The 25,992-nt window shown below is 44.1% G+C and overlaps 1 protein-coding gene and 1 long non-coding RNA gene across 3 annotated transcripts; one reads left to right on the forward strand and one right to left on the reverse strand.

Annotated features, from left to right (window-relative positions):
* Positions 1–5: 5 nt before the first annotated feature.
* On the reverse strand, positions 6–21,673 carry LOC121038904 (uncharacterized). Of its 2 annotated transcripts, none has more exons than XR_005794561.1 (3): positions 20,641–21,673; positions 12,848–14,766; positions 6–1,040 (listed from the first exon to the last, which is right to left on the reverse strand). It is a non-coding gene; the product is annotated as an uncharacterized LOC121038904 (long non-coding RNA). The 2 variants fall into 2 exon arrangements; XR_005794560.1 differs by lacking the exon at positions 6–1,040 and adding an exon at positions 11,240–11,810.
* GPRC5D (G protein-coupled receptor class C group 5 member D) lies at positions 12,956–21,921 on the forward strand. The gene is made up of 4 exons (XM_040488871.1): positions 12,956–13,054; positions 13,791–14,728; positions 20,478–20,545; positions 21,646–21,921. The coding sequence occupies exons 2-4, from the start codon at positions 13,834–13,836 to the stop codon at positions 21,724–21,726; spliced, it is 1,044 nt and encodes a 347-aa protein (XP_040344805.1). The 5' UTR covers positions 12,956–13,054; positions 13,791–13,833; the 3' UTR covers positions 21,727–21,921.
* Positions 21,922–25,992: the final 4,071 nt, after the last annotated feature.

Below are 25,992 nucleotides of genomic sequence, written 5' to 3' on the forward strand. Positions count from 1 at the left end.
CTGGAGCCTGCTTTGGATTCTGTGTCTCTCTCTGTCTTTCCTCCATTCACATTCTCTGTCTATGAAAATTAATTAATTAAAATAAAAACAAATTACACACAGAGTATTCATTTCCTTGCCTCTCGTTCACTCTGTTGATAGACATTTACGTTCTCTGAAAGTGATCCTCCTTCACAAAGTCCAGCAGGCACATTTTGGTCTTTATCAGGGTAAATGGCTCCTCTGTACCATTTGATAGAGACACCACCTTCTCCCTTGCATTCCTCCTTTGACACCTGTGATCTGTCATTCTCGAGGCGCACCTACCCCAGACTACTCCGTACTGCCTTCACTCCCCACCCTGCCCTTAGGTTGCTGTGCTTCTCGGGGGGGGGGGGGGTAGAGTCGGGTAATACTCTACCCTCTTTCTGCCACATCAGTTGCTCTGCACACCCTCCCAAGGGAGCCCATCCATGATGTCACAGATCACGTGCCTGGGTTCTGTGACCATCCATGTGCCAGTGACTCCCAAGTGTTCGATTCCAGCCCAGACTTAACTTTTGTATGCATCCCATCTCCTTTCAAAAGGTGGCCTGCAGGCATGTGGAACTAAGAAATGGGTCCATTGCTAAGACCTACACTGAACAGACCCCCTCTCAGTGATGCGAAAACATAAGACCTTTGAAATAACCACTTGTGGGGGGTTAATAGGTAATTGATAAGGCCTGCCCTTTTCTGGAGTCTCTTTCCGGTAGGAAGAGAGGTGGGTGTATTCATTTATTCTTCAAGTTACACCTTCGAGTGCATCCATCTCCACATTTGTCAGCATAGCTCACCAATTCGATGTGATTTCTTGAATGCTGATAGGTAGGCTTATTGTTTTTGTATTCTCAGCTCCCAGCAGAATACCAGTTCTTAGCAAAGGCTCAGTGTCTGATTGCGGGATGAATAAATGAAAGAATGTGCTTCCCAATTTATGCAGCTGCTGAGAGACAGCCGGAAAGTGAGGGTGAAGGGGTGTCCCGTCTCCCTGTCATCCAGCTTGGTACCAAGCTTGGAACCTGGCACATGAAGAAAAGGACAAAAAAGCAAAAATAAATCTATAAGCTCCAGATTGCATTTATCCAACAGACTACCTGACATATTCACACACACAATTCACAGGTACTTTGGACTTGATGTGTCCGAAACTGAACTCTCGGTCCAGCCACCAAGACCTTTTCCTGTCTCAGTCTTCCTTGTCTAAGTAGCACACCATCCCCCTACTAACTTGAGGCAAAAACCTGGAAATATGCCTGGTAAGAGACAAACCCTTAGTTGGTGGGTGGTCCTCAAGCAGCTTCTCCCTCTCCTGTGTGGCTATCGTCTGATACCAGAGTGTTCCTCTTGCCAACAAGGCCATTCTCCTTGGAAAGCCCCTATTTTAACTTGACCAGTCGGCCAATTGTTTCTTGTCTCCTCCCAACTTCTCTTACAGAGACTGGAGGGGTGGGTAGGGAAGAGTGGAGGCCCTCTCCTGGATCACCATTCCCACAGTGCCTCCAGGCAAGCTTGGCCAAGAGTGACAGTCCAGGGGACCACATACATGTTGCTGACTGCTGCTGAGTCCTCGCTATTAACCATGCTTTAGCTTATGTTTATAGCTTGTGGTGTTAGGCTCTCCTCTTGGGCGTAACACATTCCTGATTCCTTCTCATCGCTCATTCATTTCACAAATATTTATGGAGCCCCCACTGTATGCTATATGCCCACTGTTGTGGGCGATTAGATTCATCAGTGAAGGGGCACCAGCGTGGCTCAGTCGGTTGAGCATCCGACTTCGGCTCAGGTCATGATCTCGCAATTCGTGAGTTCAAGCCCCGCATCGGGCTCTCTGCTGACAGCTCAGAGCCTGGAGCCTGCTTCAGATTCTGTGTCTCCCTCTCTCTCTGCCCCTCCCTGCTCACTCTCTCTCTCTCAAAAATAAATAAACATTAAAAAAAAATAAAGATTCATCAGTGAACGAAACAAAGATCCTTGCCCTGTGGAGTTGGGTACGTAGGTAGTAAACAATAGACATAATAAATCATTTACTACCTTATATTTTAGAAAATTATAAATGCTATGGCAAAATTAGAACGTAGAGCTGGATAAGAAAATAGGCAGTGTTAGAGGATGGTGTGAAATTTTTACTAGTGTGGAAAGGCCCCGTAGAGAACAAAGACTTGAGGCAGTGAGCGAGCTAGCCATGTGGATGTCGGGAGCGGGGCGGGAGGGATGGGGGGGGTGGAGGGGGGGAAGCACATTCTAGGCAGAGGAAATAGCCAATGTGAAGCCCTAAGACAAGGTAAGCCTGTGTGACTGAGGCCAAGCTGGCAGGTCAATGGGGCTGCAACAGCAAAGGCCAGAGCACAGAAGGCGAGTTCAGAGAGGTAATGAAAAGGGCTGGTCCTGTCAGGCCTTAGAGGCCACTTTATTTATTTTATTTTATTTTTTAAATTTTTTTTAAACTTTATTTATTTTTTTGAAACAGAAACAGAGCATGAACGGGGGAGGGTCAGAGAGAGGGAGACACAGAATCCGAAGCAGGTTCCAGGCTCCGAGCTGTCGGCCCAGAGCCCGACGCGGGGCTCGAACTCACGAGCCGTGAGATCATGACCTGAGCCGAAGTCGGACGCTCAACTGACTGAGCCACCCAGGCGCCGCTCAGAGGCCACTTTAAAGCGCTGGCTTTCCCTCTGCACAAAAGGGAGAAGACCATTGCAGTATTTTAAGCAGATACCTAAAGCCGTCCTTTGAAAGAATCCCTCTGCTGCTGTACTGATTACATACTGTAAGAGGCACAGGGTCGGGCTTGGGGTGGGGACAAGAGCAGAAGCACATGGCCAGCTAGGCGTCTTCCTTCAGCCAAGCAGACACGGGGTGATGGTGACTTGGGCCAACGGGTGACACCGAAGTGGTGGGAAGCGATCAGAGTCCGTATGTATTGTCAAGGCAGAACCAATAGGATTTCCCATTAAATTGCATATGGGGCGTGAAAGAAAGAGAAAAGTCAAGATGATGCCAAGGTTTTGATTTGAGGAACTAGAAAGATGGAGTTGCTATAAACTGAGATGTGGAAGGGGGACCGGTGAAGCAGGTTGGGGGCTCCAGGGGCCCAGTCTTCCTTTATTCTCTGTCTCTCAACCACCAGCAAGTCAGATTCCTCTTCCGAAGGGTCCCTCGAATCCCGCTGGCTCCCACCTACCTCCCCCACCAGCCCCAGGAAACCGACTCAGCCACCATCACGGCCCGTCTGGGCTGGAGGTGGACTCCTGCTTCCTGTCCTGATCCTCTCCGATCCACGCTCCTGCCCCCAGTTCCCAAGCGGGTCAGTCTGATGCCCAAGCTGGATCGCATCACTAACCTGCTAACCGCCCTTTAGTGGTTTCTTTTGCACCGGACTCCGTTCCTTGGGTCCCAAGCGCCTGCACCGTCTGATGCTCACCTCCTGTCCCACTCTCATCCCTTGCTGCAGACACAGTGGCCTTCTTTCAATTTCCCAAACACTCCACTCTTTGGCAGCCTCGTGCTCCTGCTCATCTTACCTCTCTGCCTGGATTGCTCTTCCTCTTTCTGCATGGTCCTGGCTGCGTGGTCCTGGCTGGCTCTTTCCTGTCCCGTCCCATCCCATCCCATCTCTGCTTCAGTGTCCCTTTCGCTGAGAGACCCTCCTAAGCCACCCTAACAGAGGCACTCCCCACTCCCATTTTTCACTAGTACAGGCTCTTTTATAGTACTTTCCACAACCAGTAAATAATGTATATTTATATATTTTATTTGCTGTCTTACTGCCTGTTCTCCCACCAAACTACAGGCTCATTGAGGCCAGAAACATGTCTGTCTTCTTCATCTCTATGTCTGCGGCATTTGACACAAGAAGTAGTTACAGATGTTCCATAGCCATGTGTGGGTATGGGAACAAATGAATCATATTAAGTGTAATGCAATAGAAAGCTTAAATGCCGTAAATAAAATTACCCTCAGAATAGCATGCATATCCTTTAAAATACAAGGCTCTGGGCCCCTCCTCCTCTCTCACCTGTTCATGCCCCACCCCCCACTCACCTACTTGTCATTCCTGGCCTCAGCCACTGTGCATACAGGCTGTTTCCTCCATCTGGAGCCCTCTGATTCCTCGTTTCACGTAGCTTAGCTTGGCTTACACATGTCTTCCTCTGAAAGGTCTTCTCGGATTCCCCCATCGGGTGTACCCACAGATTATTTACTGAATGCCTAATGTTTCCATTATCTGCTCACTCTCCACCCACCTCAGTCTATAAGCAACTTGAATACAGCAATGGGCCCTAGGTCTCATTAGCTGTGACAGCTCAAGCGAAAACAGATGCTCAGGAACAGTTATTAGAAGAATGAATGAGTGGGCACCTGGTGTCTCAGTCAGTTAAGTGTCTGACTCTTGGTTTCAGCTCAGGTCATGATCTCACGGTTCTTGGGTTCAAGCCCCACATGGAACTCTGCACTGACAGCACAGAGCCTGCTTGGGATTTTCTCTCTCTCTCTCCCTCTCTCTCTCTCAAAAATAAAATAAATAAACTTTAAAAAAAGAACAACAAATGAGCAAATGAATGAATTAATGCCGATAATACATTTCTAGAGAGAGGCTCTAGAAGTAAATAAATGGACTATCTTCCTTTGTAGACCTAACATTTGAATTTAGCATCATAGTTTGCATGTTGACAATTAAGTTACGAAAGTCCTTTAAAATTAATAGTATTCCTAGGTTCAACAGTCTTATTTAAACTTTCATACAGTTTATATCATCATTTTGCTTTCAAGACTCTTTAACCCAGCCCACACCAAATTATCACAGAAATCACTGATGTTTTCTTCTTTAAGTAAATATACCCACAGGAAAGAGGAAACATTTATGTAAGTTCAGAGAAATCGAGAAAATTGTCTAGGATCAGAGAGCTAGTTCATAGCTGGTATCCAAACCCAAGTCGGATTCCAGGCCAGTGCCCATTTGATGAAACTAGGATTTTTCAAACTTTTTGTTAACCCCAGCCCACAGTCAGAAATACGTCTTACATTTCAACCCAGTAACAGCACATGCACACCCCCACACACTGATGAAACAAATGATATGAAAATATGAAATGATATTTCCCATTACTACCAATGGTAAATAAAAACATAGCAGAGTTAACATTGCATACGATTCTATTGGTATTTACATAGAAGATAAAAATCCAAAATTGAAAATAAACAAAAATTTAGACATGATTTTTCTTTAGTGAACAGATGTGCTTACCTGCTTGTAAATTCATTCCAGTGGAATACCTGAGGACAAATGTAATAATTCCAGCTGCTGGACAAAGTGTACACCTGAGGATATACATCTAATACACTGTTGAACCTGGTTCTTTGCCTTTTTTAATCCAGGAAAAGTTGAAAACCCTAAAAATTCACCCAAATGTGTTGTTGTGATTGGTAATATAGTAATACTCTCTATGTAGAACTGGAAATTTATTAAAATCTCAGTCTAAATAACAAACATAATACCTCTTAATCATTCTTCAGTATCAGAATGCAATGAAATTACTTATTCTCTTTTCTGTTCACGAAGGTTAATTCAATTATTGATTCAGAGTTATTGACTCAGATTCAGTGAAAAGCAAATGTATCTTTTATTCAATGTTTTCCCTGCAAGATTCAGATTTTCCTCTACAAAGGAATGATTGGGACTTTGAGAGAAAAATGAAGTGTAACAGTAACTCTCCTTTTATTTCATTCAAGCTGATTTTATAATGTTCCCTTCCAGGGGTGCCTAGGTGGCTCAGTCGGTCGAGTGGCCGACTTCGGCTCAGGTCATGATCTCACAGCTTGTGAGTTCGAGCCCCACGTTGGGCTCCCTGCTGACAGCTTGGAGCCTGGAGCCTGCTTCCGATTCTGTGCCTCCCTCTCTCCCTGCCATAACCCACTCGCAATCTATCTCTGTCTCTCTCAAAAATAAACATTAAAAAAGATTTTTTATAATGTTCCCTTCTATGTGTTGCAATAATGTCGGGAACATACAGCAGCTGGAATTATTACATTTTTAAGGAAAATTTAAAGACTGGAATGAACATCGTTTCAATGGAGTGCTGGTCGCTCTGATCGTATGGGGATGTGGGCCTGAGGCGTTAACTAGACTACACCCCCACTTACCCACCCAAGTAAAACATGTCAGTTTTCATTTGGAGCACTGAATGAAGTTTCAACACACTTCAAAGCTTGATGACAGGAACAAAGATTTAGAGGTTAGATGTGAAATTGGCATGTGTTTCAGACCAGGACAACTACAACCTTGAAAAATATTATATGCACTTCTACTACACAAAAAGCGTATTTGTCACTGGGACATCTTTGTCAATGGGTTATACAGAGCCTTCTCTCAGGATCCAACAGTTTATGAAAGTTATATTTCTCGTGTGGGCAGGCACTGGTATTGTCCACAAATTTTCCATAGGGATTCATTATTTCCAATATTAGCTAAGCCAACATTTGCTATCTTGCTGAGTACCGTGCCGTCTTCCAGATGCTCATTTTTTTGGTCATTTGACCACTCAGTGGGTAAGTACATAGGTATTCACCTCTGGAAATGAAAAACAGGAGAGTAGCACATTGGCAAGTCGGGGAAAAAAAAAAAACAAAAGACCAACCCAGCTCTTTTAGCGTTGATCTCTCTAAACTTGCCAACTCAGACTTGATTCTGCAAATCCACTCGGTAGTAATTGCCAATGTCACCTTTGCCTTCAAAGTGGATCTCGTCACCCAGTACTGACTTGGCTTTTTTAGAACTCTGTAGAAATAAACATTAAGCTATAGAAAACTCATAGCGATGCAAACAATTCTTACATATAGACATGTACATAAGTTCTGTTCAGTGTAGTGTCAGTGGAACACCTGGAACAATAGGGTCCATTTCCCAGATGGCTTTTCCATTCCCATGTCTGGTGCTGTGGTGTGGATGGCTGGAAGACTGAGCTGGTGCTGTTGACCAGCGAACCTACCTGTGGTCTCTTAGTGGCTTGGGATTCTCAGAGCATCAGAGCTGTGTAGCTGTGTCTCAGGAGAAATCATCTGGGGATCAAGTATTCCAAGGGACCAAAGCAGAAGCTACAAGTCTCATTTTGACCCAGCCTCAGAATTCACACATCATCACTTCCACCATATTTTATTGGTTACAAAAGAGTCAGCCAAGTGAGATCTACCCTCAAGTGGTGGGGAATTCGACCCCGTTTCTTGACTGGAGGAATGTCCAATAATGACAGCCATCTTTTAAAACTGCCCTGTCTTTTGGAATCCTTGAATGTGTTTGACATGTTATAGTTTTCTTCCAAAATTGTTAATTAAGGATGCCCCCAAATCAGCCTAATATGCACTTTTACTACCCGAGTATCATGTCCAAAAGGACTTGCCAAATGAGATATTTTCCCAGTTCAAGAAATCTAAATCTTATTTCTGAGTTTATGTATCATGCTTTGCTTAATGTTGTATCTTATGGCGACCAGAAATTCTGCCATGTATAGTAAGTAGATGTGGTCAGCTCCAACATCTGAACAAAATATTTCTACAAGCTTTGCTCACTGGCATCTCACTTGGTTTCAGTGAATCCATGAGGTTCAAGAAATTTAGGTGCCAAAGATTCATGATGAATAAACCATGATTGTTAATCAGTTTTTAATAACTCTGATATTGTTTCTGCTCATATTTGTTGTCCAAGCTTGTAATTTCTTTGCAATGTTTCCAGCTTAAATAAACATTGAATCAACAACATATTGTTCCAACTCAGAGATTATATTTAATCTAGTTTTAAGTAAAATTAAATGTAAACAACTTAAAAAATCTTCCATAAAAATTGTCTTGTCACTCGTATCTGATATAACCAAAAGTGTTGGCAACTTACATCAGTGATGTTATCGAGTTAAATCACAAAATTTATAGCAGACTATAATTATGCTAAAACATAGCTTCTCTATGCTCTGCAATAAGACAGATTTGATGAGATATTATGGTATACAGATCTTCCTCGATTTACAACGGGGTTACATCCTGATAAATCCATCTTATGTTGAACATAGAGTACGTTTAAAATGCATTCAATACACCTAACCTACCAAGCATCATATCTTAGCTTAGTTTGCCTTAAATGTGCTCAGGGGCACCTGGGTGGCTCAGTCAGTTAAGCGTCCAACTTCAGCTCAGGTCATGATCTCACGGTTTGTGGGTTCGAGCCCCGCATCAGCTCGGAGCCTGGAGCCTGCTTCGGATCCTGTGTCCGCACCTCGCCCCGCCCCGCCGCCCCTTCCCTGCTCACATTCTGTGTGTCTCCCTCTCAAAACTAAACAAACATTTAAAAAAAAACCTTCTCATGTGCTCAGAAATTTCCATTCGCATAAAGTTGGGCAAAATCATCTAATACAAAGCCTGTTTTATAATAAAGTGTTGGCTATTTCATAGAATTTATTGAATACTATGCTGAAAAACAGAATGCTTGTATGGGGGCAGAGTGATTTTAAGTGTATGGAGGTGTTTAGCCTCATGATCTTGTGGCTGACCGGGAGCTGTCGGCTGCCACCACCCAACATCAGGAGAGAGGATTGCTCAGCACATAGCCCGGAAAAAGATCAAATTCAAATTTGAAGCTCAGTTTCTACTCTTTGGCACCACCATAGTCCAAAAATTGGAAGCTGAACCCCGGTAAGTCAGCAGACTGTAAATTTCATTAAAAATTATGTGTCAAGTCTGTGGTTTTTGCTAAGCTTTGCGTGTTTAATTAAATCACGTTTAGGTGATTTTCATATTTAAGGTCCTTCCTCTACTTTTTCCTTTTTATAGTGCTTAGTCGACATTTTTCTCAATGTTGTTGTGTTTACGCTTCCAGATCCAGCAGTTAAACTTGACACACCTCTATATTTTGCACATCATCTCTTTTCTTCTAATGAGGATAAAACAACCCAATATGAAAGCAATGTATACTAGTTCAATTAAAATGTTACAGTAGTTGCAAACTGGGAAAAAAAAAAAAAAAGTCGGATAATTTCCTTTCCAAAAACTACCCTGCTCATTCATAAATGAGACTCAGTTGAGTCTTGACACTTTGCTGACCCAGATAAAACATTGTAGGTTCCTCGCAACTAACTGCACATCCTATTAATATACTACTGTACAGTCGTAACATCCCGATATTATATGCATTAAATTGACCATATATGGGAAAGTTTAATGAGATGCCCAAAGCCTGCTACGTAATTTGCAGGGCCCAGTGCAAAATGAAAATGTGGCACCCTACCTGGCCATGGGTAAGTCAGTCCCCCCTCTCCAAGAGCCCACCACCTCAATGCAAGGGGAGAGGTGACCCCCGATGGAGTGTGCCAGCAGTCACGGGGCAGGAACAGAAATGGGGAAGCCAAGTGACCCAGGGCGCCAAGTGGTGGTAGGGAGTAGGCGACAAAGAACCTGTCTCAGGGAAGCAGAGAGACAATGGGAGGCAGGATCACGCCTGACCCCAGGCTCCAGGCTCTCAGTGCCTGCTCCATTGTCTCATCTGACTTCACGTTCATCACACAAAGACAAAATTAACAATTTCAAGATGGTGACCACAAGGCGCTAAATTTGAAGCATGGGATCCTTCTGAATGGGAGTCCCTGAGCAACTGCCCTGGTGGCATCACCATGAAGCTGGTCCTGGAGATGCCAGTGAGCAAAATGAGCAGGTAACCCAGTCCTGGCCAGCACCCCGCACCACACGGCCAGTCCTCGCGTGGCTGCGGGGTGTGCTGCAGGATGCCGAGCATCTGACGTACTCTCGTAATCTATTTTTTTATCTTTCTTTCTTTCCGGTCATGACCCATGTGTCATGTCTGAGTGCTCCTCTCTTCCGAGGCCTGTCCTCCTGAGGTGGGAAGTGTCAGGGAGACAACCAATACGGCAGCAGGAATGTGCCAGCAATCAGATGGCCCTGGCCATCCCCTCTAACATTCCATACCTTTGGTACCTCCCTTCGTCTCTCTGGGCCTCTGCCTCCTTGCTATGCAATTTCTCATGTTATACTATTGGCTTCCTACTTATTAATTATTAATGAGAGGGTGAGACTAGGTGACCTCTAACATTCCCTCCAGGTCTGTTTCTGGAAGAAAGAGACAACACAAATCGGTGTTTGGCAAAAGGCGTTTGGCCTCTTGACTGTTTTGTCTTCATTTTTATTGGACTTGTTATAATCAACATAGTCTGATTCATCAAAGCCACATTTGAACTGTTTGGTGAGATGTCGTTGCTGCATAAAAGCCAAAAGAAAGGAGATGTGAGTAATGTGGACGTGTGTAGGCAAAGAAGGCCCTCATTTCCTTAAGGCCTGGCAGCAGATGGGTTAATTCCATGACCCCAGATTTTAGAATGGCAATAATTAGTACCTGAGACAAGCTCTTTTATCTAAGATGCTCAAAGGGCTTTGTGGTCATTAACCCATTAATTCACCTGCCTCAAGCCATCAGGAGCTCAGGAAGAATCTTAGAAGACAAGCATGCTGGAAATGGAAACATCACCACAGTGAGGAGTGGCCATGAGTAACTAGCTGGGAGGGGGTGGGGGGGAAAGGGAAGGGTCACCAGAACAGTTCTCTTGGAAGAATTAAATGGGGAATCCTCTGCTGTTCTACAGACAGCAATGTAACTACTCACGAGGCTCTCTGAGTGAGTTCTCATGGATGTCCCATTTCATCATCTGGAAAAATCTCTTTACCCTTAAAGTAAACTTTAGATTAGCTTTTACAGTTTCTGACAAACCACAATTATGCCTAAAGCAAGTAAAGGAGAGGACTCTCCTCCCTGGAATATTCTTCTCTCAAAGGCTGGAGGGGGTGGGGGGGGATGGCTCTTTAAAGCTGAAGAGTCTCTAAAGATAGAGCACCACTTCAGAATGAATTTGTCTGGGGTTTGTTAAGGTCCTGACTTGTTTGCTGGTAGTTTCCATTAAAAAGCTTCTGCTGGAGGGGTGCCTGGGTGGCGCAGTCGGTTAAGCGTCCGACTTCAGCCAGGTCACGATCTCGCGGTCCGTGAGTTCAAGCCCCGCGTCGGGCTCTGGGCTGATGGCTCAGAGCCTGGAGCCTGTTTCCGATTCTGTGTCTCCCTCTCTCTCTGCCCCTCCCCCGTTCATGCTCTGTCTCTCTCTGTCCCAAAAATAAATAAACGTTGAAAAAAAAAATTAAAAAATTAAAAAAAAAAAAAAAAGCTTCTGCTGGAAAACCACACTGCTAAGACCTGCCTTCACAAGGTCAGGAATTCTATCATTAGACTCTCCCAGCTGAACAATCCACCCATCACCTAGGATGGCCAGGTGCTATGGGGGCATAAAATGTGGAGACTGACCCCCCACCAAGCAGCTATAACTCTAATCAAGGGGGTGAGGCCAATACAAAGAAAATAAATTAATACATTTATTATTTATTACTATTTTGAATTCATTGATTATTTTATTTATTGAAAATCGATTGATGCAAATAAAATGGACAGAAAGTATGGTTTCCACTAATTGTGAAGAGCACAGACCCAACCCCAGCATGCCTTGGAGTTCATGGTAGGAGGTGAGTGGTGAGGGCTCCAGGGATTAAGGGAGTCAGGGAAGCTCACAGAGAAAATAAGAGATAAATCTTAGAGGTAGGGAAAGTATTTGGTTAGGGAACAGGATCAGCGGAAATAAAGCAAAAGGCAATTCAGGTCATGGACAACATCTAAGAGAAGGCAATCAGACCGGAGTTTGTTTCTTTATGCACAGTGGGAAAACCAACCTGGATAAACCATAGGGCCAGGAGACCTGAAAGAAATACAGTTGGATGAGAAAGATAGGGCCAGATCGCAGAGTGACTGGAAACCAAACTAACAAGTACTGACTTGGGGTCTTCGGAAGTCCTCTATCAAAATGCAAATACCCAGTGAAAGAACCCAGGAGTAAACTGGGGGGGTGTAGAGGTGCGGTCAGTATAGGCTGGACACTACTAATGTGTTCCATTATACACTGTCACAGGAGAAAAGGGATTTGTTACACCAATATTGGTTGGTAAATTCAACTGTGAGTTCCATCTTTGGCCTTGGGATGCCTTGATGGAATGAAACCCAGAACAGGTGTCTTCTGATAGGAATGAGGAGACGAAGGACATTGTACCAAAGGATATTGTACCAAAGCCTTTGGCATTACCAGGAAGAGCTGGTCAAGGTAGGGGCCCACACTTGTTGGACAGCCAAAGCCTGAGGAAAGACTTCCACTGGATAGGGAAGAGTCGTAGAGAAGACAAATTTCCCCTAATTCACAATTTTGCCAACCGCTGGCCCTTTTAATGCACATAACCCTTCCTTAAGGCCCAGTAAAACTCTTATTCATTAAATGGATACTATTTTGGATCTCACAACCAAAATCAAGATGTGGGGAAGAATCCAGATGGCTCTTTAAGGAGGAGGTCAAACGGAGAGTGAAGTGTCCTCATGTAAGGCCAACTGAAGGCCTCTTGCGGCTTCCTAAACACAGTGGAGTATATGGGGAGGAAGCCGTCTTTTCCTAAAGTCACCTTCAGGACCCCCTAAGGCCAAGGTGCCTCAAGTTAGCAATAGCATAGAAAATAATTGTTCTCGGGGCGCCTGGGTGGCTCAGTCAGTTGAGCGGCGGACTTCGGCTCAGGTCATGATCTCGCGGTCCGTGAGTTCGAGCCCCTCGTCGGGCTCTCAGAGCCTGGAGCCTGTTTCAGATTCTGTGTCTCCCTCTCTCTGACCCTCCCCCGTTCATGCTCTGTCTCTCTCTGTCTCAAAAACAAATAAACGTTAAAAAAAAAAAAAAAAAAAGAAAAGAATTGTTCTCACCAAAGAAAGCTCTGGAGAAAAGTTGCCGTGAAACTGGAATAGGTGTGTCCTTCCGGTTCTTTTTATAGGCACTGCAGGAACCTGAGTGAGGGCCTTCCGCCCATTTGGGGAGAGATTAAAGAAGCTGCGATTGTCTCCTTCTTACTCATTGGCAGTTACAACCTCGCAGCCACTACCACCTCAGCTTCCAGCGTGGACACAGAGAAGGTAAGTGGGAACGAAGGGGCCATGTCCTTAGCTATAAACCAGGATTGCTCCAGCCATCTGGCTTGGGAATAACTGAAGGGGAATAGAGCTAGAAGTATCCAATTGCCAAGTACTTTTTTCCTAAAGAATGTGTGGAATTTTTTTTTCCTGGGCAGCCTCAGTGACGACATAGATGTTGGTGCTCAGTGGTCCCAAAAGGTAGTTGAAGCAGGGACCATTTTGCATAAGTCTTTGATGAACAAATAGTAGGTATTTAGCAATAACATGTTCTGTTGGATTGCCTTACGTTAAAAGAAGGAACGGCCATTAGAATTACTAGGAAGAATGATCTGCCTGTCTCCCTCAAGCAGTGCATCAGTGTCTCGAATGATCCGATGATCCATTAACGTTGACAGTGCTCATTCTGGAGTCCGACCTAACTGGAATCTCATCAACCATGCAACCTTTGTCACATACCCTATTTTGTGAAAATGATCCTGCCTCGGGTTTCAAAAAGGCTTGGTGGAAACTGACGTGAAAATGGATGAAGCATCGGGAAGTAGACATTGTTCTGCTTTTCCCAGCAGAATGGAGCCAGGCGAGATTTCAGGGTTTGATAGTTTGGGGACGTTGTATCCAGTATGTCCAGGTGTCTTCTTTTGGGAATGAGAGACCTTATAGTGCCCAAATAGGACTACCCGATGGGCGCTCTTATGGGCGGATGTAGTCAGAAATTTGTCTCATCTTTCTTCCGCAGGGAAACAGAAGTCCATTCTCGTGAGGTCCGCCTACAAGTCACCATGTATGAGGACTGCGTCAAGTCCACTGAGGACTATTATTTCCTCTGTGACAACGAGGGGCCATGGAGCACTGTTCTAGAGTCCCTGGCAATAATTGGCATAGTAGTTACGATTATCCTACTCTTGGCGTTTCTCTTCCTCATGCGAAGGGTTCAAGACTGCAGCCAGTGGAATGTCCTTCCCACTCAGTTCCTCTTCCTCCTGGGTGTGTTGGGACTCTTTAGCCTCACGTTTGCCTTCATCACTCAGTTCAATCAGCAAACTGCCCCTGTACGCTACTTTCTCTTTGGGGTTCTCTTTGCTCTCTGTTTCTCATGCCTCTTGGCTCATGCCTCCAACCTGGTGAAGCTGGTCCGGGGCAGAGTCTCCTTCTCTTGGACAACAATTCTGTGCATTGCTATTGGTGTCAGCTTGCTGCAGATAATCATTGCCACTGAGTATGTGACTCTCATGATGACCAGGGGTATGATGTTCATGCATATGACACCCTGTCAGCTCAACGTGGACTTTGTTGTGCTCCTGGTCTATGTCCTCTTCCTGATGGCCCTCACATTCTTCGTCTCCAAAGCCACTTTCTGTGGCCCATGTGAGAACTGGAAGCAACATGGAAGGCTCATCTTCGTCACTGTGCTCATCTCCATCATTATCTGGGTGGTGTGGATCTCCATGCTCCTGAGAGGCAACCCACAGTTCCAGCGGCAGCCCCAGTGGGATGACCCTGTCATCTGTATTGCCCTGGTCACCAATGCATGGGTCTTCCTGCTGCTGTACATCATACCCGAGCTCTGCATTCTCTACAGATCGAGCAAGCAGACTTGCCCTTTACCAGGCAATGCCTGCCCAGCCCCAGCCTACCAATGCAGCTTCAGAGTGGAGAACCAGGAACTCTCACGAGGTACTTTCCCAGGGGGTTCAGGGAGTAGGGAGGCTTTCCTGTGGGAAAAACAGGAGAGAAATTGAGAAATAGGATGAACCAAGAGGGAACAATTTAGATGGGTGACTTACTATTCCCAAAAAGGAGGTAAAGATACCTGGAATCAAGGTTAGACTTTTACGAAAAATCAGTTCTTCCAAAATACAGAGATTTATGGGGGAGAGGCCAAGACAGAAATGAATCAAAGGCCCTAAATAAAGAGGGTGTGACTGAGTGCTCACGCCGGGTAAAGAAAGGCACCCACTATAAAGTGAGTTAACTAGCACCAAATTAGGCTTGGACCATGCAGTTGCATGGCATATGATGCTAAGTCCAGACGTTTGGGCCATCAGATGCAAAAGTCAATCCAGGTAACATGTGATTGACATTTTTAAAAATTTAAGTCTTGAAGCTAATTTGCCCAAACATCATAATAAACTGATTCATAGGACTCATCACTTCATTAACGTCACAAAGCCCAATAACTTCTAAATCTCTACTTTTCAAACCATTCACTGCTTGAAAGCCTTCAAAGTTTGCAAAAAGTGACCGGAAGAGCCATCGAATCAGAATTTTAATAAAGGCTCAGATACGTAATCATTAACAGAAATAAAGCAACTTGCTTATGTGACATTTTCAAAAAATTTCTGGTCAGATTTTGTTTTTATCTTTATGTAAGACCAAGCCACCTGTCTATACTTGGTTAATGAATAAAATAGATTAACCATGACAACAAAAATGCTTGGACCCTAACAACCTGGGAGATAGTGGCTAATTTTGGTTGTCTAGAAATATGTCAAACCCCATTCATTCCCTTCTGAAACATCTGGCCTATTATTCATAACCCAATATCATAGTTTTACATCAATTTTTGTGTCTTAATAGGCATCTGATTCCTCACAATTTATTTCTAATGTGCAAAATGATGTTATTTTAAATGTATATCACACATAATGTTCACCAGGCTCAAAAAAATTAATAGAAGCCTTCCCTTTAAGTGCATACACTTTTTTGAGCTGTCATCTATGGCTAATTACACATTCAAATTAAATCCTGTTCAGAGAGATGCAGCCATTCATTCTTTTCAGTTCAGTTGACCGAGAGTCGGAAATTGATGCTATACATCCTTCCTTTAACAGTTTTTCCTTGCTTGTTGATGGTGCGTCATCAGATCACTAAGGTTTATGGCAGAATTGCAGAGTCAATCCCTGAAACTACGTTTTGTAGTTCTCACCAGAAGATTAGATAAAATTTCTTGTGTTGTTTTATTGTCGTTGTATATTTCCAAGAAACAAAAGCCGAGAGAGAGAGAGGGGTTCTTAGAATTGTATAATACCCCATACATACTGGGACTTGTAATGATCAAGAGTCCATACCCCAAAACACAAGTGTTTTAAGTGTTCTAAGGAGGGTTTGGTGAAAGACCAAGGGCTTGGTACTATCCTTGTTACTCGAGCATGGTTAGAAAATCCATTTCTGAGCAGGAAATGCCTGCCAGTGACAGTCACTGTCAAAGCAGTTTGGTGTTTTGTTTGTTTTTATTGTAGACAGAGAGAGAGCATGAGTGGGAGAGAGGGGCAAAGGGAAAGAGGGAGAGAGAGAGAGAGAGAGAGAGAGAGTCTTAAGCAGGCTCTACGCTCAGCTCAGAGCCCAACACAGGGCTTGATCCCACGACCCCGGGATCATGACCTGAGTCGAAATCAAGAATCAGACACTCAACCAACTGAGCCACTCAGGTGCCCCCAGTTTGATGTTGTGTTAAAAAATAATAATAATAATAAATCAGTAGTGTAGTAAAGGACATACAGATTGCTCTCCACATTGGTCAGAATAACCAGAAACTTAAACTGGGACAACAGAATCAGAATCTAGGTCACCTGGGAAAAATTACAAATATCAAAACTTAGAAGAATAATTAAAACTCAGTACAAAATAGAGGATTCCACCAAGCTCAGGAAAACATACCAGTAGACACAAAATAGATAAGAGCCAGACTAGAAGAGTACGATAACAAGAACTTGAGAAACCCTACGTACGTATTATAGGTCACAAGCTAGCAATAGGCAAGCAGCTTACCACTGCCTTTGTTTTCCTTGGCTCAAGAAACACAGTGCTAAATAGACGTGTGGTCAGCAAGAACAATCAGGCGTCAGTCAGCCAGTCGCCAACAAGAATACCCATTCCAGTCCTGGGATCCACCAATGAGAAGTGTGGGGGACTTGGGGAGGCTGAGGGAAAACCACAAAGACAGTTAAAGGGTTATAACATCAGACCCATGTGGAAAGGTTAATACAATGGAATAGACAGTAGTTCTTAAGGTGCCTTCCTCACAGACCATGCCAGTTCTCTCTCTAAATTCTGTATACCGAAACATGACATTTTGTGTGAGCCCATGAGGCATGCGTTTGTCATGAGACTCTTCTGATTAATACTGCCTGTAGGGGCGCCTGGGTGGTGCAGTCGGTTAAGCGTCCGACTTCAGGCAGGTCACGATCTCGCGGTCCGTGAGTTCGAGCCCCGCGTCGGGCTCTGGGCTGATGGCTCAGAGCCTGGAGCCTGTTTCCAATTCTGTGTCTCCCTCTCTCTCTGCCCCTCCCCCGTTCATGCTCTGTCTCTCTCTGTCCCAAAAATAAACGTTGAAAAAAAAATTTTTTTTTTTTTTTAAATACTGCCTGTAGCTGTGACTCCAGTCACATAATTATTTGATTGACCACTGGGTTGTGAGATGAGAATTATTCACCTGAAAGAAGAGAAAGACAAGAGGAGAGTAGCAGGGAATTTCACAAGTATGAAGACCTCTCTCCAAGAGGCTGTTGTCCTGTTTTCTGTCTCCAACTAAAGACAATCTGTAGAAGTGAACTCAAACCAAAGCACAAAGGATTTAGATTGACTGTGAAAATAAGAGTTAGTAAACACTGAAATAGATCAGCAAAGGGGATTAAGGACTCTATTTCCCTGGGATTCTTTCAAAAGAAGATTAGGCTTTATGTCTCTGACGTGGCTTATGAACTTAATTCCGAGATCTAAAAACATCCGGGTGGAGAATAAAAATGCACTCAGGCATGTTCCCACAGGACACCAAACAAATGGTTATAAATATTCTTTGCCCTCTATTATAAATGCATTCCTAGAAAGCTGTATATTGATTATATTTTTTAAACCAGTTGTCCTTTTAACTGAGATTTTTTTTTTTAACGTTTATTCATTATTGAGAGACAGAGGGAGACAGAGCATGAGCATGGGAGGGGCAGAGAGAGGGGGAGACACAAAATCCCAAGCAGGCTCCAGGCCGAGCTGTCAGCACAGAGCTCGATGCGGAGCTTGAACTCACAAACCACGAGATCATGACCTGAGCTGAAGTCAGACACTTAACCAACTGAGCCACCCAGGCGCCCCCTTTTAACCGAGAATTTTAAATGCAATATAATTTGTGGAGATCTTAAATATAGAATATCAGCCATTAAAATTTTTTTGTGAAGGGAAATCTTCTATTCTAAATATTGCTTACTTCATCTGCCCTAGTTTACTTAAGATATTGTTATATCAAGTTTGCTATAAGCAAGGCCCATGTATATATATATATATTTTTTTTTCTTTTTTAAACATTTATTTACTTTGAGAGAGAGAGAGGGCGCACACATGCACACGAGCATGAGCAGGGGAGAGGCAGAGAGAGGGAGACAGAGAATCCCAAGCAGGCTCCACACTGTCAGCGCAGAGCCTGACTCAGGACTCCATCTCACAAACCAAACTGTGAAATTATGACCTGAGCCAAAATCCAGAGTCAGACGCCTAACCAGCTGAGCCAACCAGGCACCCCAAGACCCATGTATATTTTAAAATATCACATTATTGTGGGCATTTTTTTCTGTTCATTGTTTGAAGGTGTACAAACCTAGCATGATTCTTTTTGAAGGCTTTAAGATAAAAACAATGAGTCTATGCAGTGTAAAAGTGGTTCAATGACTGTAAAATGATGTGAATCAAGAGAATGTTCCCGCAAACTTAAGCCCATTCATTGGGCTGTTTGCCTTATAGTAAATACGAGCTTTTGCTGGACGGCCCTTTTTTTTTTTTTAATTTTTTTTTTAATGTTTTTATTTATTTTTGAGACAGAGAGAGACAGAGCATGAGCGGGGAAGGGGCAGAGAGAGAGGGAGACACAGAATCTGAGGCAGGCTCCAGGCTCTGAGCTGTCAGCACAGAGCCCGACGCGGGGCTCGAACTCACAGACTGTGAGATCGTGACCCGGGCTGAAGTCGGACGCTCAACTGACTGAGCCACCCAGACGCCCCTGCACGGCCCTTTTTGACAATTCTCAGCATGTTTTTCTTCAAGGCACCCCCCTTCCTAGGAGAAACCCAATTTCAGTGGTCCCAAGTGGTGTAGTTTTTGTTTGCTCTTTCTCAGGAACAACTCTCAGAACTGCTGTTTTATCACCTTCAAGAGCTACAGGTTACAGAGAGAGTCGTGGTATAAAGTAGGGAAGACTACAGTGAGTCTGGGCAGGATTTGTCTGGTCTGAGGACGGATAAGGCACAGGTGTGACATTCCTAAAGATCCAGAGAGCGTGAGATAATTGTGCAGCATGGGGCAGCAGAAAGAACACAGAATCTAGATGCCCTGGCTTGAGGCTCAGCTCTGCTTCCTGCCAACTTTGAGACCAAACCAAGCTCCTCAACGTCTAGAAGCTCAGGCTCCTTGCCTAAATGATGGCTATAATGTCTCTGCCTCCTCCCTGTATAAACATAAGGTCTTCCTTACTCAACTCAGATTTCACAGCATGAAGTGGCTGCAGGATGAACAGAAAGAGGAAAACACTTTGGTGTTTTCCTTTGGTAAATCCATGAACAGCAGCCAGTCCTGGAGAATTCTGGAGCATGAAGCTTCTCTGGTGTCTAGTCTAGTCTGATGAGAATGTTGGGTGGATGTCGGTCCCTAAGGAGCTGAGTGTGAAGGAGTCTCGTTATACCTCAAGGAACACAGTTAAACCGAGAATTCAGTTCATTCTGTCATGAAGGAAAGAATAGCATTTCATATTTCACAGGGTCCAACCCTCTAGAAAAAAATGACAGTGGGAAGACAATGTCAGATCATCACGTATGACCACACCACCAGCACCACCGTGGGTAATAATATGCAGAGTACAGTAATATGGTGTTTTCGATGATCATGCCCTACTCCAAGGGTCGTACACATATTGAACGACTTAATCCTCAAGACAATCCTATGAAGGACATTTGCTATTATGATCATCATGATCTCCCTTTTATTCGCATCAGGAAACAAAGGCAACCAAAGGTTAAGAAACTTGGCCCCAGGTCACACAGCTAGCGAGAGAGCCCCTAAGTGTGAACACTGGGGCATGGCCATCTCTGTGACCATCAAACAACAGATACGTAATGCGCAAGGGCCTGACCTCGGAGACAGATACAGCTCAAAAGTCTTGTTGAGGGGACCGACATTAAACACATAACCGCGCATGGGATTATTCTATGTCCTGAACACACATACGCCATCCATAGTCAACCTTCCTCATGAGCTTTCAAGCCCTCTTTTTTTAAATCATAGATTCACGGGAAAAAGAAAAAAAAATCAGCCTCGAATGAGAATTCCTTTCTAAAAGGCCAAGAACCTCTTTGCAAGCCCTTGAGTCTCCTCATAGTCCTCATGTGCTATTTCCACGTGAATCTCTGACACTAACCCAGCCCTTCCCTCCTTTGGCTTTCAGCCCGAGACAGTGATGGAGCTGAGGAGGATGTAGCATTAACTTCATATGGTACCCCCATTCAGCTGCAGGTAAATGTGCTCGTCTACAATCACCAAGGAGGGATATAGCAAGCCCACCTTCCACAGGAGAGCTGTCAGGCTTCATTTCCAATGTCTTTACTGACCTGAGAGAGGACAGGCAGGGCAGGCTCGTCCCTCCAAGTCTGTGCAGCTTGAGTCATCCAGATATAATGCCTTTGTCTCTGCCCGAGCCCCTCCAAATCCCCATGGCCCCTCCATTAACGATGTACTCCAATATAGGTGAATGTCGCTGGAAAGAAAAGGCAGCTTGAAGGGTTCCTGCGAGGGTGAAGAGGAGCAAGCTCGCTGCTTTTTGCCTTGGGGACAACAGGGACTTGTGAATATGAATGAGGTCACATCTGCTTTTAGTATCTATCAGTTGTCTAGATGATCCCCTGAGCCCCGCTGGCTGCCTCTCTGAGTCACCGTCTAGCTCCCGCAGCTCAGGCTGCCCCCAAGAACTGGGTTAGGTCCGTCACCACCATCAGCAGATGGGTGTAACCGATTTTAATTCTTTCAGACAAAAGCAGAGGGAGCGCTACTGAGCAGAAGGGGAGGCAACTTGCGTTTGTGCCACGATGGCTTGAGGGCACACAGATGCAGGCAGCCAAAAATACCACACTGGGACACGGTTCTTGTATTTTGATCCCTGTAACTGAAATCTGAGGGTGAAAGTCATGCTCAGATTGTTTGTTTGATGGACCGTACACGGCAACTCTAACTAATCCTAATCCTTCTGGTCTGTTATCTGAGACTTTGCCTTTTCCTGGAATGGCACACAGCCCAGGATACAGATAGATCGTTTGCCGTCATTAACCCTTTGGAGGGCATTTACATGATGAGATCTTTATTATACCTTCTCCAAGAATTTCTTGGATTACTTCGATGTCCAGTGATCAGCTCTTCAAGAATCTTGCAAAAAGATTCTTGTTACTGGCTAAGAAGGAAGATGGTAAAACAAAGTTCTGATGTGGGTAGCCTCAATATTTTTTTTCTTTATCAACAAAGGACTGAATGAAGCTGAAATGGTATTTCAAACGTAGCTCTGGAGAGTATCATCCCTTGTGTTGGCTCAGAAAGTTGACAATGGATTTCTTCTTCTTTTCCAGACTGTTGATCCTGTACAAGAGTGTTTCATCCCACTGCCTAAACCAAGCTCCCAGGAAGATGCAGAAATACAAAGTCCATAGGAAACATGTGCAGTGAAAACTCAGAAGATCATCCCAATGGAGCCCTGATGGGTTGCTGGGGAGTCCTGAGTCACACTATCAACAGAGTATGGGCTCATCCTTCCTCCCCTGCTTCCTAGCCCATTCCATCCATCTGGGACCCATCATCAGAAGACCACACTCTCAAGCAAAATTACAATCTTGCTGGCCACCCTACCTTGATTATGTGTCTCTTTCTTCCTTTGTGCAACTGAAAGATTCCCTTCCTTAGCAATGCAAAAACAAATTGGCACCTCTTACTAATGGGGCCAGAAGACCTTGGTCTGAAAAAAATAGGGCCATATTAATGTGACAAAATATAGAGGTCCAGGGATGCCTGGGTGGCTCAGTTGGTTAAGCGTCTGACTCTTGATTTCAGCTCAGGTCACGATCTCATGTTCGTGAGATGAACCCTTGCATCAGGCTCTGCACTGACAGCCAGAGGCCTGCTTAGGATTCTCTCTCTCCCTCTCTCTCTCTCTCTCTCTCTCTTAGAGAAAGAGAGAGAGAGAGAGGGAGGTCAGTAGCAACTTACTACTAGATTGATCCTCTAGTCATGTTTTATAAAGGGACCCTAAATGAGTAACCCAGAATTTGCAACAAAAATTATAGCAAAATCCTCGGGATCCCCACAATTGGGTATACTAAATAACACCGACATTTCATGGGCTTGCAAGCTGGCAGCAAACTGGCAGCTTCCTCCCGTGGTTTTAGCACCCCATGACAGCGAGTATGGTGGCAGATGTGGCTGAGGTCAGTGACCTGCTTTGATGAACCACTAAGAGCAAAGGAAGAACCACCTTAGTTGATGCTTATAAAGGATTTTAGGCGGTGCATATAAAAAACAGAGTCTGCCTGTCTTGATGTTTCTAATGGACTGATGCCTCTGCATTAATTACTTTGACTACATTCCTCCTACAGCTCCACATCCTTCCTGATGGATTCTTCTATTCTTAACACCCATTTGTTGTACATAACAGGTATAACAGGACCAGAGGTGTGCCACCAGAAAACAGAACCTTAGAGAAAAAGAAAGACTTGCCCAAAGTCACACAGTAGTTAGTGGTGGGCCAGGTCTTTCGACTCACAGGCCACCCCTCTTCCCATTGTATACGGCTTCTCCATGCCTGAATTTCTGTATTAACAAGTAAGCGTGGACCCCCTGAGAACCAAATGTGATATCTCAGACCAGTGAGTGTTGAGGGCCTCCTATGTGAAAGCAATTTGAAGGATAGCTAAGACTCCATACATGAAAAAGAGCCTTTTTAGTAAGCAACATACAGCGTGAACTGCTCAAGATCACCAAGTATTTCCTAAGCACCTGCAAGAATAGGAACTGTTCTTGGATTGAGCCCTAAGCAGATAAGGCAGACAATGTTGCTTTGGCGGAGTTTATGATTTTTGTAGGGGAGATAACACAACGCAGAGAATTTCAGGATCACAGCTCCCTCCTTTTACAGACAAGGAAAGGGACTTGGCCACAATAACATGGCTTGCCAGCGGCAGAATTGACTAGAATCCAGGTTCCCCAGCCACGGTTCAAGGGCTTGCTCACCCTCTGCACAATGTTCCAACATGTCATATATTTTTCTGCTGCCCTCCGATAGCTGGTCCTTTTTGAAATCTGTGCCCTGAGCAATGTTCTCAGAACAAACAAGTATGTAGGTAAATGACCAAAGAGTGTTGCCCTCTGCTTTTATCGGTAATAAAAAATTGAGGGAAAATGTTTAAACGTGAAGACTCAGACCTATTGATGACATGCTATTTAACAAACCACGTAAAGAACCCAACTCGAGGGATAAACAAGCCACAACCTTACATCTGCTCTGGAAGAAAATCATCATCATTGATCCTCCTAGTTTTTATCCTCAAAATGATGACAGTGGCATCTTCAACATAATTCTGTCTTGTGTTGTTTGGTTGGTTTGGCAGATGTTTCTGTTGAGTTGGCCAACCCATTTTAATAATAAGCCCATTCAAACCGTATGTGGTGGCTAATATTGTTTCCCAAAATGTCTTTCTTAAAATTAGTAAAAGTAAAATTGAACATCTTTGTACCAAATTTTGGACTACGTGTTAGTTAGATTTGGGGGGTGGGGGTTCTACGGTGGCAAGTGCCTCATTCAGGCTGTTTCAGGAATGGCGTTGGATTGTGAGGTTACATATGGCAGCAGGGAGACAAAACTCTCTGAGAGCAGATATAGCCACTCAGCCAGCTTCGTGGAGATGGAATACTGTCAGGCATTGGTAGGAGATTGTTGTCCCCACCTCAGCCCTGAAATGCCCCTCAGCCATTTTGATAATTTCCTCCCTGTCTCCTTTTGAGGTGTTTTCATGTATCCACCCACTATGGGCTGACTGGTTCTCTCCCCAAGTATCATATTCAGATTCCTGAAAGGAAGTCTGAGCGGTCCAACTAATCATCATTGCTTCTGACAGGGAGCTCTTTAGAAGTGGCCCTCCTCTTAATTTACAGTCAGCTTCTGGACTGCCAGCCCATGGGTCTCGTACCCATCCTTGGTGCATTCAGCTGTGCCTGCCTTTGTCATGTGGGACAGACTTGGTCACATATGTCTGCTCCCTCAGCAAGAAGCTGTGGGCAGGAAATTCGCCTCCAGGCAGCAAGGCATAGCAGGCACCATGAGTGGCCAACACAGGAGAGATTAATCCAGAAAAGTATGAGTTTATGAAGTTAAAGAATATTTTAATGAAAGTACAATATCATTTCTTTGAAGTTAATGCAGCAATTCACATAAAGCTAAAAACCCCAATAGCCTTCTAAGTCAAGATCCATGAGGAACCACTTAAAAAAAAATGATAAAACTATTTATGATTACCATATTGTACTCAATTAGTCAATTCAACAGGTATTATGTGAAGATTTAAACTCATTTACTTATATGTACCAGGTTGTATCATTTAAAAGGTGCTTATTCTCTTACGTATTTTAGATAATCCTCTGCTGACTTTATCCAGAAGAAAGGGTATTGCTGAAAAACTTTGTTATAAAATATCTCCCTGGTATAATGTGGCTGGTTAGCTCAGTTAGAGCATGATGCTAATAAAATACCTGCCAAGTAGAGTTAATATATCCTTCATTTTGATGATTTTTCCTGACCTGAAGATCATCAAAGATTTGTTTCCCTCCACATTAAATTTCATGCTCTCCCCATAAGCTTAAAGGCTTCCAGTTAGCATGCCTTATTTCAAGCTGTGGTCTCATCAGGCTAAATTCTCTCACGCTCTCTACCATTATTCCTTCTTTTCCTTTTATTGCTTTTTTATTTTTATTTATTTTTTAGAGAGAGATGGCACAAATGGGGGAGAGGGGCAGAGGGAGAGAGAGCACGGAACCCCCTGCGGCACTCAATCCCATGACCCTGTGATCATGACCTGAGCCGAAATCAAGAGTCTGATGCTCAACTGACTGAGCCACCCAGGTGCCCTTCTTCTCTCTTCTTTTAAACAGATGACCCCTCTTTCCAGGATTCTTTCTCCTTCAGATTGGCCAGATTCATGCCTTGTTATCCTCTTTTTCTCCTCCCACAATCAGTTCCAAGTCTACCTTTTCCCAGAAGCTTTCTCTGATAATATAAGGACCCAGGGGTGTCACATACCAAGCCCTTAAGTTGTGGCAGGATGAAGTTCTCTTTTTGCCTCAAGCTCAGATGGTAAAGAAGATATTTCTGTAGCATCTTCCTCAGATTAAGCCTACTCATCTCCTTTATAAGCACACAATTGATGAGCAATAAACTGGAAAACGTATGTGTGCTTCCTTGGTACAAAAGCCTCTGTATTTTTCGCGAGAAGAAGGCGCTTCTCAACATTCAACGGGGGCAATCGTGAAGACCTCGACTTCTAAGGAGACATGCTTGACATCCCAGACATCTCCTTGGAGTCGTCGAAAATGTCTTGATGGCTCAAGCCAGTTTTAAGCTCCCGGTCTTCTGTGAGAGATCATACTGGCTGCCTTTCACAGACAGATGAGTTAAAATTAAGTTTGCATTTTAACACGTATCAGAATTTATTTATTCAAAGGGCTTCAAAGAGGAGGACTCAGGAAGCATGAGGATGCATCCACTGCTGACAACGTTATTAGAATGCTTTTCCTGGAACAGCTTTCAAGAAAGTCTCAAGAAAATCAGTGTGATTGGGTTACTGTGATAGTCCAGCTGTCAGATCGGAGAGGTGAGTTGAATGAGGAATTTCCAATATTGATCTCATCCGTCACTCAAAGAACTACCAAGT

The sequence above is a fragment of the Herpailurus yagouaroundi genome, unplaced genomic scaffold, assembly GCF_014898765.1.
Source record: "Herpailurus yagouaroundi ecotype Mexico unplaced genomic scaffold, PumYag 166, whole genome shotgun sequence".
NCBI lineage: Eukaryota > Metazoa > Chordata > Mammalia > Carnivora > Felidae > Herpailurus > Herpailurus yagouaroundi.

Excerpts from the sequence above, each read along its gene's own strand:
- GPRC5D (XM_040488871.1), top strand. The coding sequence starts at position 13,834 with ATGTATGAGGACTGCGTCAAGTCCACTGAGGACTATTATTTCCTCTGT. Across the intron at positions 14,729-20,477 it reads GAACCAGGAACTCTCACGAG|CCCGAGACAGTGATGGAGCT; the intron begins GTACTTTCCCAG and ends TTTGGCTTTCAG. Across the intron at positions 20,546-21,645 it reads GTACCCCCATTCAGCTGCAG|ACTGTTGATCCTGTACAAGA; the intron begins GTAAATGTGCTC and ends CTTCTTTTCCAG.